Source organism: Tamandua tetradactyla, chromosome 7 (genome assembly GCF_023851605.1).
Source record: "Tamandua tetradactyla isolate mTamTet1 chromosome 7, mTamTet1.pri, whole genome shotgun sequence".
NCBI classification, from domain to species: Eukaryota; Metazoa; Chordata; class Mammalia; order Pilosa; family Myrmecophagidae; genus Tamandua; species Tamandua tetradactyla.
This window is the reverse complement of record NC_135333.1, coordinates 82,206,682-82,222,251: the sequence shown is the minus strand read 5'-3', so window position 1 is coordinate 82,222,251 and position 15,570 is coordinate 82,206,682. Positions and strand designations below refer to the sequence as shown.

At 38.9% G+C, this 15,570-nt stretch overlaps 1 protein-coding gene, 1 long non-coding RNA gene and 1 pseudogene across 4 annotated transcripts in view; 2 read left to right on the top strand and 1 right to left on the bottom strand.

Moving 5' to 3' along the window:
• LOC143691571 (uncharacterized) overlaps positions 1–15,570 on the top strand; it is a 173,951-nt gene that overhangs the window by 24,191 nt on the left and 134,190 nt on the right. The gene's annotated exons all lie outside the window — the stretch shown is intronic.
• The window catches only part of AEBP2 (AE binding protein 2), a 189,398-nt gene continuing 175,845 nt past the window's right edge, over positions 2,018–15,570 (bottom strand). For 2 of the 3 annotated variants that reach the window (XM_077170237.1, XM_077170240.1), the window contains one exon: positions 8,907–9,558. In XM_077170237.1, coding sequence (XP_077026352.1) covers positions 9,525–9,558 — 34 coding nt within the window. In that variant the 3' untranslated portion in view covers positions 8,907–9,524. Of the gene's footprint in view, positions 2,959–8,906; positions 9,559–15,570 lie in introns of those variants that run through there. The other variant, XM_077170238.1, reaches the window with a different exon arrangement.
• On the top strand, positions 14,163–14,714 carry LOC143689827 (dihydrofolate reductase pseudogene; annotated as a pseudogene).

The following is a 15,570-nucleotide window of genomic DNA, read 5'->3' as shown; positions in this document are numbered from 1 at the left end:
CTCTATATCCCCACAGCTACGTAAGACACTTTTATATTTACAGATATCTCCCACTGATTCTATTTCTCCAGAGAACCCTAGCTAATACAGCTGGAGACTGTTGTTTTTTTTTTTTTTTTTTTTTTAAAGAGAGAGGGAGGAAGGGAAGGAAAGACAGAGAGAAGGAAGGAAGGATGGAAGGAAGGAAGAGAGGAAGAAAGGGAAACATCTTTTAAACATTTTCTTGTTTTATTGTATTTTGTTTGTTTTTTTTTTTACATGGGCTGGGGCCGGGAATCGAACCGAGGTCCTCCGGCATGGCAGGCAAGCACTTTGCCCGCTGAGCCACCGCGGCCCGCCGAGACTGTTGTTTTTAATCCCAACCCTTCTGCTGTGTTATTTCTTTTTTAATGTTTTAGTTTCATAAATTCCTTTAAAATTCTAAAAAATATAAATATAACTAAAATAGTTGTTCTTTTATCTTTACAGGTTGACATATCTGGTCTCATATCAGTCAGAACTTTGGAACCCAGTAACCTCACTGGTTCCCATAAGTAAAACAATGACTCCAAATTTGGTTATTTTCTTCCCTTTGTTGTTTTTATGGAGATTTGTGAGCCCTTGGAGAAGGATCTCAACACACACAATTGATTATTACATTTATGTTTTCCTAAGTATGATTTTAAAATAATTTGTCAAACAAATTATATGTATTTGATTTTTAAAAGTAAAAAACTACTGAAGGCTTATGGTTAAAAACCAAAAAAACACCGTTGTCCCCACTCCACTGCCTTCCACTCCTATCCATTCTCCAGGTCAATCTTTTCTGAAAAATTCTTTTAAATTAATTCTATATTTAGTTCTATGGTTTTCACTTAACACATTTCAAATTTCTCTCTTCCTTTCATGTCTCCTCTCCTTTTATCCTTCTCAATTTTACCCTTCTGGACCCACCAGCAGAGTTGTATTCCCCTTCTGTAATGATAATTCATGTAGAGGCTCCTTTGGCTTCTCTGAATCCTGAAAAACTTCCTCCTACCATCCCAGTCCTTGATGCTTAGTTTCAGCTCCTGAGCAAGCTTACTAAAGCTTCTCCTCTTCAAAGGCTTTGATCTCTCCACAAGGAATTTTATACCAGCTTCTCATAAAAAAAGTTTCTCATTTTATACACATAAGTAAAACATAGAGTAAAATAATCAGCCATGGGAGTATGTCAATGCTCAGAAGAAAACCAAGAAGGAATGGTTAGCTCTAAGGAAATTAGGAAACACTTTCCAGAAGGAAGGAATAGTTTAAGTGCAGAAGGATTTTCAGATTGATGGAAAGGCCTTAGAAATGGTAAAACTACATAATGTCTTATGGAACCTGCATTTGTGGAGTATAAAGGGCAAAAGGAAAAAATGTGAGAAATGAGACTAAAAAAGTTGATAAGACTTAGATCATGATGGTCTTTTTATATGAAGCTCAGGAGCTAGATCTGAGCCCATCACCCAAGGGCTGAAAATTAAAATGCCTCTAAATACCAAGCAAATCATATTATAAGCAAAATGAGAACATGTAAATAAGAAAAAAAGGAAGTGTAGAGCCCTATCGGAAACTGTAGCGTTAGGCCTTTCTAAATGGGACACTGCAATTATTTTCATACAGAATCCAAAGTTGGTGTTGATAGAGCTTTCAGTTTTTCAACCATAGCAAAATATCTAGATTTTTCTGTGAAATTCCCCAAATTAATTGTTGGCTATTATTACACGATTCTCAGACTCACAGTATGTGTGCACAGAAAAAGATAAAAGCTTGAACACTGCTTTCAACCAACAGAGCACAAGTTTTCAACTCTTTTACTGGGCAATGGATAACAACCATTACAAAATTTCAAGAAGGGAATATTACGATCAGATCTGAAATTTTAAAGATTGCTCTAGTGGCAGGATGTAGGTTAGATTGACTGGGGAAGAAAGAAACTGAACATAGAAAGATAAATTTGAAGGCTTTAGCAATAAATCATTGGTAGGAGACATGCAAAAGTCTGACACGATGCTTTTCTCTTTCATTCTTTTTTATTAGAAAAGTTATAGGTTTACAGAAAAGTCATGCATAAAATACTATCATATGCTTTAGTGTGGTATATTTGTTATAATTCATGAAAGAATGTTTTTATAACTGTACTATTAAATATAATTGTACTATTAATGATAGTCTATCAATTACAATAGAGTTCACTGTTATAAGTTCCCTTATTTAACCACATAATTCAGTGCTGTTAATTAGATACAAAATGTTGTGCTATCATCACCACCATCCATTACCAAAACTTTACAATCAACTCAAATAGAAACTCTGTACAATTCAAGCATTAACTCCCTATTCCCTAACCTCAACTTGGCTCCTGGTAATCTACACTCCAGATTCTGACTCTATGAGTTTGTTCTAATTATTTCATATCAGTGAGACCATACAACATTTGTCCTCTTGTGTCTGACTTTTTTCAACATGATGTCTTCAATGTTCATCCATGTTGTCACATATATTAGAACTCGGTTCCTTTTTTATGGATGAATAGTATTCCATAGTATTCCATTGTATGTAAATACCACATTTTATTTATCCACTCATTAGGTGATGGACACTTGGGTTGCTTCCATTCTTTGGCAGTTGAAAGCACAATGCTTTCTAATCAATTATCTTCAATGCAAGAAGGTGAAAAGGTCTTGAGTATTTCTCACCAGAATTCGACCCCAGATAAACTTTCTCATTACTGTAAATCTTGGGTGTTACATACCCTTTCAGAGACAGAATGGGTTTATCTCTTCATTACTTTCCAGAATTTCCATTTTTTTCCAACAAATGTACTTGCCAGTAGTAATAAAAGGAAGGCTTCGGAAGGGCAGCTTGTTGAACCTCTACCCTCTGCTTCTGTATTATGTCAATTGTAGAAGTAAACAGATATTTTCTGCAAATGGCTTCCATGTGCTCACATCTCTGAAAATAAAATAAACAGTGCAGGCCATGAAATCAGTGTTTTAAACAAGCATTCCAACTTGGAAAATCATCTAAACATGAACTTATTTTTACAGTCATTTAAAGTTGTCCTTAATCTAGTAAATTAACTTTTGAAAAAGGAGAAATGGGGGGAGAGAAAGAAGTGAGTAGAAGGAAAAAAGATTACCCATCTATTTTTTTATGATACCTAATACTTCCATTTCTATTTACTAAAACAGTATATATATATTTCTGGCACAAAATTATCACATCTGGGCAATCAACAGAAAATTTTACACACTTTCAATATAATTTTAAGATTTTTCTGAACCAAATATGCTCAAGACTTACCAAATATTATCCTTGTCTCATGTTCTAACAAATTAAATCAGTGAGAAACAACATTGCCTAGTTCCATAAACAGGACCTGTCGGATTCTGGCTAAGCTTAACCCCATCTCAGCCCGCTAGTTTACAAAGCAAGTTTGGGCAGCAAGTCTGTCCTGCTTGTCCCCATAACCAAAAGGAAATGAGGGGGAAAAAATTAACCAAAAAAAAAAAAAAAGGAAATGAGATACTACATCAACACCACATTTTTTGTACCAGGCAGGCTTTCAAGATAGTACGGTCTTGGGTAATATCATTAGCCATTAGTAGCTCTGACCAGAAATGAATTAGCAAAGGACTCACATCCAGGAAGAGGAGCTTGAGCCTGCTTTCCCACTAAGTCTGGGGCTTTGGACTCGTGCTTCCATTTTTTTCAGTTTTCTCTCCTTTGGTGAAGATATGATAGATATGACCCTGGAACCAGAAACCCTACTCTCGTTACTGTAAAATTCCATTTCTCCATAGGGATAAAATTCAACACTTCTACCCATCATGTGTGTTTGGGAGAGGCTTTTTTCTACTTCCATCTGTGGAGCTTCAACTAAAGAGGATATAGTTCCTATCTGTGAGATCTGAGTAAAGGAAAATTTCTTTGAATCCTGGAGCTGTGATCAGGGAAGATGTGTTCCAGATAGCCTGAGTTGAAAACTGGAATACATTTTCTCACAGAAACAATGATTAGCTTCCCAGGCAAGTTCATAAAATCCTATTTTCACCCATCAAGTTCACAAAATACTCTGGAAATTTCCATGTAATTCATCTGTCCCAGTCTTCCCCAGTTTTTCTTTTTTTTAACTGACTATCATAGATATAGTCCTGTTTAGCCAGATATTCCAACCCTCTCCATTTAAATTTACAAATTTACAAAGACTCATCTATGCAATCTACCTGATATTAAAAACCCATATACAGTCAGCTGACAAGTCCTGCAATTTCACTCGACCTCAGGCCACTGATGGAGTGTGGATATGTTCCACAACTCTTTCCTCTCCTTCTATTCTGATGATCTTCAGCTTTGGGAAAAATTTTGAGGCCTCTATTACAAATGCTAACCCACCAGAGATAGACCCATTTGTATGTTGAAATTTAAATGTGATACCAATCAATTAATAGGAAAAGAATAGATTGTTTATTAGATGGAGTTGAGAAAATTGCTCCCTATATGAAGAAAAATAAATCACTCTTTTGAATCTTAAGAATCCTCTCTCTATGTAGAGAGAAGGGAAAAAGAAGGGAAAGAAATGTATCAAACCCTTGAAAACCAAGAAGATGTGCACATTAGGCAAATCCAGTAGAGCTTGGCAGAGTCTCAGGGGTGTGAGGTGACTGTGGTGGTTAGATTCAGGTGTCAACTTGGCTAGGTGAAATTGCTTAGTTCTACTGCTGTGGACATAAGCCAATGGCACATGAACCTCATCTGTTCCTGATTACATCTGCAGTCAGCTAGGAGGCGTGCCTACTGCAATGAATGATGTTTGATTTAATTGGCTGGAAGCTTAAATGAGAGAGGTCAATGTAGCACAGCCCAAGCAGCTCAGCATATCTCATCTCAGTACTCGCAGCTCAGCCCAGGCCTTTGGAGATGCGGAAAGATATCATCCTGGGGAAAGTTGTTGGAACCCAGAGGCCTGGAGAGAAGGCCAGCAGAGATCACCCTATGCCTTCCCGCATAAGAAAGACCCTAGTTGAAAGTTAGCTGCCTCTCCTCTGAAGAACTAATGAAATAACTCCCCTTTTATTAAAAACCAATCAATCTCTGGTGTGTTGCATTCTGGCAGCTAGCAAACTAGAACAGATTTTGTGCCAGAGAAGTGGGGTGCTGCTGCAGTTTGCAAACACCAGATGTGTTGGACTAGTTTCTTGGATGGATAAGGGGAAGATTTTGGAGGAACTATGAAGAGAATGATGGAGAAGTCCTGGAGTGCTTGAAGAGACTGCTCGTGTAAACAGAATCACTGCCAAACTAGAAAAAGGGGAACACAAAAGGGACAAATTGGAGTTTGTAGAGGGAGAACCATGGAAGTTCGGGTCTGAAACCAAGAAACCTGGGCAAGGAGAGTGGATCCACCAATATACATGGAGAGGATGAGTCTTCCACCTCGTTGCAGTGGAAGAGTTGTGCCACCTCAGGCCTTGGAAAGGTACAGCATGCTCCTTGGGCACTGGGGAAAGCCTGGCTGCCACCACATGGAGGGGTTGAGCATGTGCCCCGGAAATGGCAGAGAGCCCAGGTGTGGTCCCAATGCCTGGAGAGAGTGGAGCTGAGAAAAAGGTGGTCTCCTCAGTGTCCCCCGAGGTTGATACAGAAAGAGGCAGGCCACTGCATAGGCACTTGGAAAGGGTGGGACTGCCACTTTCTAAAGCTGAAGAATAAATGACTTTCAGACTTTGAAATCCAATGGTCTTTGCCCTGCAGGTTTTCAGAACTGTTTGGGTCTTGTGAGTCCTGTGTTCCTTCCAATTTCTCCCTATGGAAATGAAAACCTGTATCCTATGAATGTCCTCCTTTGCGTATTGGCACCAGATAACTTGTTATGAGATTCATAGGTCCACAGCTGAAAGAGAATTTTTTGCACTTTAATATTGTTTAAGGTGATGTGTGTAGTTGCCAAGTTGCCAAGGGGTGGACATGTGGTAGTTAGATTCAGGTGTCAGTTTGGCTAGGTGAAGTTGCCTAGTTCTATTGCTGTGGACATAAGCCAATGGCATGTGAACCTCATCTGTTGCTCATTACATCTACAGTCAGCTAGGAGGCGTGCCTGCTGCAATAAATGATGTTTGATTTAATTGGCTGGAAGCTTAAATGAGAGAGGTCAATGTAGCACAGCCCAAGCAGCTCAGCATACCTCATCTCAGCACCCTCAGCTCAGCCCAGGCCTTTGGAGATGCAGAAAGGTATCACCCTGGGGAAAGTTGTTGGAACCCAGAGGCCTGGAGAGAAGGCCAGCAGAGATCACCCTATGCCTTTTCGTGTAAGAAAGAACCTCAGTTGAAAGTTAGCTGGCTTTCCTCTGAAGAACTGATGAAATCCCCTTTTATTAAAAGCCAATCCATCTCTGGTGTGTTGCATTCTGGCAACTAGCAAATTAGAACAGTGACCATCTGATATACAAACCACAGGTGGCATGTGGTGTTTCCTTGGAAGATGATTCCCAAGCATCACTTTGGCTCTGACTGGCATCCTCAAGAAAACCATCAGAAAAACTGATTTAACTCCTCTTCACATAGTCTGCCCAGGTCAGGAATCCTCACTTCCTAACTTTTATCTCCTTAAGTAATGCCCCATGCCCCCCAAATCAGATACTTTCCTCTAGTCTTCCTAAGGATACAGATGAGGTCATTTCATCCTTCCTCAAGAGTCTTGCCAATTAAATTGGTATGATACAAATTCCATGCCCAGAATCCCTCAGGTCCTTTCTTCCCCCTGTTTGGGGGAAGTAAGAACAAAAAAAAACACTGAGATTTGGTTATATCTTGCTCTTTTCATTCCCATCATAATGATGCTATTTCTCAAGGCAATGAGAATGTCTTGAAGTAACAGAGGGAAAAGTCACTTATAAGGAAGTAGGGCACAAAGAACACAAAGTTATTGTTTCCAGATATTATGTGGCTGCCACTAGTAATCCAGCATTATCCCTGTATGAGCATTTAGGAAAGGGAGCTCATGCCTTTCTGGTTAGAAAAATTCTGGGGAAAAATCTCTGGCTCCACTAAATTGCCTGATCCCTGATCAAACACCCTGAGTAGGAAAATGAGGTACTATGAGGAGCTCATCCTATGGTAAAGAAAGTCAGCCTCACCAAAACCACATATTTGGAAAAGGCAAGTGGAATCGAATATGGAAAAGAATATGGAATAAAATAAATGCAAAGATTTATTCTTTTGCTTTTGGACAGTTCCGCCACCTAAAAACTGTAAACTTGCAATTTATTAAATTCCCCTTTCTTCCCTTTTTTAAGAGCCATTCCATTTCGGGTATATTGCATTCCAGCAGCTAGCAAACTAGAACATCCCCCCTATTATTTATTTAATTTTTATTCACATTTTTTCTACTCATCCATCCATGCTCTAGATAAAAGGAGCAACAGACACAAGGTTTTCACAATCCCACAGTCGCACTGTAGAAGTTATATCTTTATACAATTGTCTACAAGAATCAAGGCTACTGGAACACAGCTCAACAGTTTCAGGTACTTCCTTCCAGCCATCCCAATACCCCACAAACTAAGAAGGGATATCTATATAATGCATAAGAATAACCTCCAGGATAACCTCTCAACTCTGTTTGAAATCTCTCAGTCACTGAAACTTTGTCTCATTTCTTTCTTCTCCCTTTTGGTTAAGAAGGCTTTCTCAATCCCTCAATGCTGGATCTCAGCTGATCCCAAGATTTCTGTCCCACATTGCCAGGGAGATTTATACTCCTGAGAGTCATGTCTCATGTAACAAGGGAAGGCAGTGCATTCACTTGCCATGATGGCTTAAAGAGAGGCCACATCTGAGCAACAAAAGAGGTTCTTGGGGGTGACTCTTAGGCCTAATTTTAAGTAGGCTTAGCCTGTCCTTTGCAGGAATAAGTTTCATAGGGGCAACCCCCAAGATGGAGGGCTTGGCCTATCGATTTGGTTGCCTCCACTGCTTGCAAGACTATTAGAAATTCTCCAAATGTGGAAGCTGAATTTTTCCTACTTTCTCCCCAGTACCCCAAGGGCACCTTGTAAATACTTCTTTAATCACTGCCCAAATTACTCTGGGGATATATCATCATACTAACCTGCACAAACCAACAATGTCTTATGCTCTACTTAAGATTCCACATACTTATGGTGTTCATCTAAATTGACCATACAAATTAAATTAGGAAATGTACTATGTAAAATACAAATTTTGCACTAAAGAAACATCTCTCTCTTTGGTCTCACACAGTTGAAATTTTAAAATATGGACGATATCATCCTTTACCCTATGTTCAGCCAACTGATTTTTTTTTGTATGTTGTATGGTAGGGGTCACATTTCATTAGTTTTCCATGTGAGTATCCTGTTATTACAGAACTGTTTGTTGAATTTTTATTTGTTTGTTTATTCGTTTGTTTTTTGGGGGAAGTGCATGGACCAGGAATCGAACTTGAGTCTCCCACATAGCAGGCAAGAATTCTACCACTGAACTACCCTTGCACCCCCCAGCAAACTGATTTTTGACAAGGGTGCCATATACATTCATTAGGGAAAGGACAAACACTTCAGAAAATGGTGCTGAGAAAACTGTATATCCACCTGAAAAAGAATAAAATTGGACCTCTGCCATACACCATATATAAAAATAAACAGATCAAGAACCCAAGCATAAGAACTAAAATCATTAAACTCCTAGTAGAAAACATAGGAGAACCTTCATAACCGTGGATTTGGTAGTGTTTTTTTTTTTAATATGGCACCAAAACATGAGCAAAAAGGAGAAAACAGATTAAATGGATTTCATCAAAATAAAAAAAAAAACTTTTACATGTCAAAGGATATTACCAAGAAAGTGAAAAGTCAATCACAGAGTTGGAGAAAAGATTTGCTAACAGAAATATAAGGGTTAATAATGAGAATATATAAAGCACTGCTACAACTCAATGAAAAAAAAAAGACAATTTAAAAATAGACAAAGGGGCTTGAATAGACATTTTTCCAACAAGGATATACAAATTACAAAAGGCCAATAAACACAAAAAAGATGTTCAACATCATTAGCCATTTCAAAAATGCAAATCAAAACCACAATGAGTGTGAATAGTAGGCGATCTCTGCAGCAGAAATGGTTCCAGTGTTTTAATGGAATCACGTCCATCCTGTTCCTGGTGTCATACAGTGAGTATGACCAGGTCCTCATGGAGGACAGGCACACCAATGGACTAGTGGAGTCGATGAACATCTTTGGAATCATAGCCAACAACAAGTCCTTCTTCACAGTGTCCATAATTCTGTTCCTCAAGAAGATAGTCTTCCTTGTGGAGAAGGTGAAGATGGTCAGCATCAAGAAGCACTTCCCAGATTTCAAGGGCAATCTCCACAGGCTGGAGGACATGCAGTAGTACCTAGTCCAGTGTTTTGACAGAAAAAGGCAAAACCACAGTAAGCCACTCTTTCATGACTTCACCACCACCATCGACTCAGTGAACATTTGCTTGGTGTTTCATGCTGTGAAGGACACAATCTTGCAAGAAAACCTGAAAGATATTTTGTTGTAGTGAGCATCCTTACTTTTGTCATACTTAAGCAGCCTCAGTGTCTACTGGGTGCAGATGATCTATGTGGTCCTTGACTTGGCCTTCTGGAAAGACAGACAGAAGAGCTCTCAGCAGAAGGACAGAGAAACCAATGTGAACTACTGAATCCTGGGGACTAGTAAAACAACTGAAAGCCAAGGGATCACTTTGGTATTCATTTGTAATACCCAATAACACAGGTTTCCTTCTTTTTGCATAAACTTTATTCATTTTCTGGCACAATTTAAATTGAGGCTTGTGTGTATGCATGCATGCAACCTCTCATTAATGACAAGAGTACCTTGCAATGGCTTTTCTAACTTGCAAGTCTTCAGTGACTCAAACTAACCTGAAAGTGTTGCCTAACAATAGTTTGTAGGAGATCAAATGTATGCTGATGCTGCTAAACACAGGGGGTGGGAGCCTGTCCTATGCTCCAGGTGGAGGATCTGAAAGTAAATACATTGCATTTCAAACCCATGGCAATTTCCTAAGAGGCAAGAGTCTCTATCTACTAGATGGAGCCAAGTCGCCCCACCTGAGGAACCCCCTCCAGTTCTAGAAAACATGACTGAAAGTTTCGCTGGCATGGACCTGCTTTAATGCTGACACCCAGGTGCAGTCTCTCTTGTCTGGTAGAATTATCCAGAAACACAGCATGTAATGAAAATGGGTGGAAACAGTACACTGACAGTGAATGTGCTGTTCTGAAGGCACACAGTGGTGCTTTTAACTTCTCTCCCACATCCCTTCCTCCCTGTCATCCCCCATCTGCCCAACCCCACGCCCTACATCAAAGACATTTAAGCCAAGAAGCTTTGCCATCAACTTTTCTGTCTTAATTGCCAGTCATCTTCTGGCACTTCAGTTGGCACTTCTTGGGTAACCTTCTTTGGGAAATAGTATGGAGCTTCATATTCCTCCTTTGGAGCTTCCAAGTGCCTGTAGGATTACTAACAAAGTTCTTGTTAATGCCACAGCTGCTTGGTGAGTTGCTCACAGCTGATCTTTCAGGAAGTCCACATACTTGGGAAGAATTGGAGTTTCTCTAGATCAAGCTACACTGCCCTTTGACAGCTGGTTCTTGTTTTTAGCTTCTTTAAATCTCATTCTTCCCCAGGTCTCTTCTTTCTATTAATGTATACACACTACAGGTAAACACAATTGGCCAGAGTTGTCTGGGTGGAAAGGTAGTGAATGTTGATGTGAACAGGTAAATCTCAAGCTCAGTTAACGTGTCCAGTTACCTGCCAGGTGTCTTTCACTGTGTTTAAAAATACATTGCATTCCAAACTGGTAAACACACACACACACACACACACACACACACACACACACACACACACACACACACACGGAGATACCTCTTCATGCTCACTCTGATGGCTATTAGAGAAACAGAATATAAAAAGTGTTGATGAAAATGCAGAAAAATAGGAAACTCCATACATTGTTGGTGGGAATGAAAAGTGGTGTAAGTACTGTGGAAGTCAGTTTTGTTATTCCTCAGAAAGTTGAAAATAGAACTACAGTACAACCCAGCAATCCCATGTCTAGGTGTATACTTAGAATTGAAGCAGGGACTCAAGCAAATATTTGTACATCAATGTTTATAGCAGCATTATTCACAAAAGCCAAAAGCTGGAAGCAACCCAACTCTCCATCAATGGATGAATGAATAAACAAGATGTGGTATATTTACATACAGTGGAATATTACTTAGTCATAAAAAGGAATGAAATTCTGGTACATTCTACAACATGGATGAACCTTGAAGACATCAGGTTGAGTGAAATAAACCAGACACAAAAAGACAAAATTGTATGAGCTCTTTTATATGAAACACTTAGAATTAGCAAATTCCATAAAAAGATAGTAGATAAAAGACTACCAAGATTCAAAAGGGAGGGGAAGAAGGACTTATTTCTTAATAGGCACTGAGTTTCTATTTCAGATGTTGAAAATTTGGGGATAATGGATGTTGGTTAATGTAATTAATACCTCTGAATTGTAAACATTAAAGTAATTAAAATGAGAACTTTTGAGTCATATATATGTTAGTACAATTAAAACATTTTTCTAAAAAAAAAGGAGTTCTTATCTTTTAGAGATACATACTAAATAAAATATTTTTGGATGAAATTATATGCTATGTCAGCTTTGCTTCAAAATAATAGGTTGGGGGCGATGTCATCAATATAGCAATGTAAGACATCCCCTGGAACAATCTCCCCAGAGATTCAGTGAATAAAAGGAGACACCTTATTTGCTTAGAACTCTGGAAGAAGGTAGAGACTGAAGGACTCCACAAATGCTGAATCAAAGAAAAAGAAAATACATATCAGGTAGGAAACTTCCGTGCCAGAACAGTTGGTCCACTTCTCTCCCCCTTGCTGGTACCACACAGTGGGACGTGCAGAAAGGCAGTGGCCTAGATCCCTCCAATCTCACACTGGGGACACAGACTATAAAGCTACTCTCAGTAGTTAGTTAGAAACCCACATATATCTAGATACAGGCCCAAGTTCACAGGGACCCAGGGCAGAACACAAGCTACTGAAGAATGCTGAATACAAAAGAGCCCCAGAGAAGCTTCCAAAATGGAGAATTAGGGAGGGAATGGCAGAACTTACTTCTCACCCAAATACAGTGTATAAACAGGCAAAACTGTCTGAATCAACTGTTTGAGGATCTAGGGACAGGGGAGATCAGTACAATGGCCAGGGAAGTGCAGGAGGAAGAGACTGAGAAACTGATCAGAGACATGAGTAATTCCATCCAAGGCTCCTGGCACCCATTCCCCACCCTTAAGATAAGCAATGGCAGAGGAGCAGCTGCAGATTGGAATGGCTGTGTTAGTTCCCCGCCCCAAGTACAGAGGGGGCACAACCTCACATTGAGACAGATATTGTCCAGCAAAAACAGAACATAGGATCCCATAGTTTCAGCCCCTCCAAGTCAAATGCCACTGGATGCCAATGATTCAACTGCCTCAAGGAGGATCTGGGAAAAAGCCATAACAGCCTGCATTCATAAAGCTCTTTCATGCCAAAGAGCTCCATTGGCTGGGCAGGAAAACGGAGCAGGGTTGGAGTGTCTCCAGATCCTCTCCCAGGGCCCATTAGATCTGTACCCTACATGGGTACATGGCCCTGTTTGGGCTGGGAAATACTGACAATCCATCTGTCAAAGAAATGCCTTAAAATATAATCAACGGGTGGGGGGGCAACAGTGGCTCACTGGCAGAGTTCTTGCTTGCCATGCTGGAGACGCGGGTTCGATTCACAGTGCCTATTCATGCAAAAAAAAAGTAGAAAATACAATCAACAACAAAATCCTAGACTAAGAGAGAAAAACTGACCTTCAGAAAACACCCATCAAGACAATCAGATGACCAGATATCTGCAAAAAATCACAAGGCATGCTAAAACACAGGAAGATATGGCCCAGTCAAAGGAACAAATTAAAAAGTTGGAGGAAACAAAATTTGGAACAACTAATCAAAGATAGTCAAACAAATTTCCTAAACAAGTTCAGTGATATGGCTAATGAGAGAAAGAATATTAAGAAGTCACTGGATGAGCATAAAGGAGATTTTGACAGAATATATACTAACACATGTCCAAAGTTGGAGAGTCCCTGGTAACATGAATTAAAACCAGGATCCATAGAAATAGGAGCTAGACAAATCAGTCCAAAGGGCAGGAAGGGAATACAAACAGAAGAACTACAACTCATGTTTTTAGATAAAATTGGATCAAAATAGGGACAGCAAATTTTTCTGGCTATATCATCCTTCTGAAAAAAAAATTACATTCACTCAGATAGGAAATTAGTGAATTGAGAGCTCCAATATATAGTAGGAAAGATCTTATGGAAATGAAATGCATTATAAATAAATTTAAAAAACACTTGAGACACACAACAGCAGATTTTGAGGCAGAAGAAAGGATCAGTAACCTAGAAGACAAGGCATCTGAATCTGAACAGACAAAAAGATGGAAAAAAGAATGGAAAAATTTGAGCAGGGTTTCAGGGAAATGATCGACAACACAAAGTGCACAAACATAGCCATCCAGGGTGTCACAGAAACAGAAGAGAAGGGAAAGAGTCAGGAAGAATATTTGAGGAAATAATGGCTGAAAAATGTCCAGCCTTTATAAAAGACATAAATATACAAATCCAAGAAGCCCAATGTACCCCAAACAGACTTAATCTGAATAGACCCACTCCAAGACACATACTAATTAGATTGCCAAATAGCAAAGAGAAAAACAGAATTCTGAAAGCAGCAACAGAAAAGTAATTCACCACATGCAAGGGAGGCCAAATAAGATAGTTGCTGATTTCTCATCAAAAATCACAGAGGCAAGAAGGTAGTGGTGCAATATATTTAGGATACCAAAAGAGAAATATTGCCAGTAAAGAATTCTTTGTCCAGTGAAGCTGTCCTTCAAAAACATGTTTAAAGTATTCACAAATTTTTTAAAAACCTGAAAGAATTCATTAAGAAGAGAATTTAGGTAAGGCAAATGAGCTCAATGGTATTTGCTGCTGCCGTCATCATGGTTGATCCACTAAACTGCATTGTCACTGTGTCCCAGAACTGCATCAGCAAGAATGGATACCTGCCCTGGACCCCATTCAGGAATGAATTCAAGTATTTCCAAAGAATGACCACAACCTCTTCAGTAGAAGGTAAACAGAATTTGGTGATTATGGGTAGAAAGACCTAGTTCTCCATACTTGAAAAGAACTGGCTGTTAAAGGACAGAATTTAGTTCTCAGAAGAGAACTCAAGGAACCCCCACAAGAAACACATTTTCTTGCTGAACATTTGGATTATACCTTAACACTTATTGAGCAACAAAAATTAGCAAATAAAGTAGATGTGGTTTGATAGTGGGAGGTAGTTCTGTTTATGAGGAAGCCATGAACCAGCCAGGCCACCTTAGACTGTGAGAAGGATGATGCAGGAATGTGAGAGTGATGCATTCTTCCTAGAAATTGATGTAGAGAAATAAAAACTTCTCCCAGAACACCCAGGTTTTCTCTCTGATGTCCAGGAGGAGAAAGGCATTAAATACATATTTGAAGTATATGAAAAGAATGATTAATGTAAAAATGTTTTCTGACTTAATTTAATTTGTTTTCTTTCCTCCTCCCCAAAATTACATACTTTTACATTAGAAAGAGAGACTTTTGTTAATTTTAAATTATGGATAACTGCTTCTAAGCATGGTGTTTTAAACCTCCATTTATCTTAACTAGACTGTATCAGATACTGCTGATGAATATTTGCTGCTATAACTGCTTTAATGTCTATCCCTCAGGGATCAGGATTAGTCCTCCATCCCTGCCTAGGGTAGCATGTCTATCAAGAGAGTCCAAAGTTGGAGAGTCCCTGGTAGCATGAATTGAAACCAGGACCCACAGAGATAGGAGCTAGACAAATCAGTCCAAAGGGCAGGAAGGGATTACAAACTGAAGAACTACAACTCAAATTTTTAAATAAAATTGGATCAAAATAGGGACTGGAAATTATTCTGGCTATATCATCCTTCTGAAAAAAAAAATGTGTCCACTCAGATAGGAAATTAGTGAATTGAGAGCTCCAATATATAGTAGGAAAGGAAGAGGTAGGAAGAAGTAGGTAGGTGACTAACTTGTTGAGGGTTATAAGAGGAGAAAAGATTTGAGACCTTTAAAAATGCTGTTTCTCATCATCAGTAAGATTAAAAGAGTTGCTACATGATAAAAAGGAATAGGCTGTTCTTTACAAAAAAACCAATCTAATAACAAGCAGAATGGGTAAAATTAACTCAAAGAAGTAATGGATTGAGAATGGATATTGCTAAAACCAAAGTTAGTTTATTAGAAAATAAGCATCACAACATTAAAAAATGAACAGAATATTTTTATACATGTTAGCAAAGTTTTAGATTATTATGATATCCAAGAAAATAACATTTT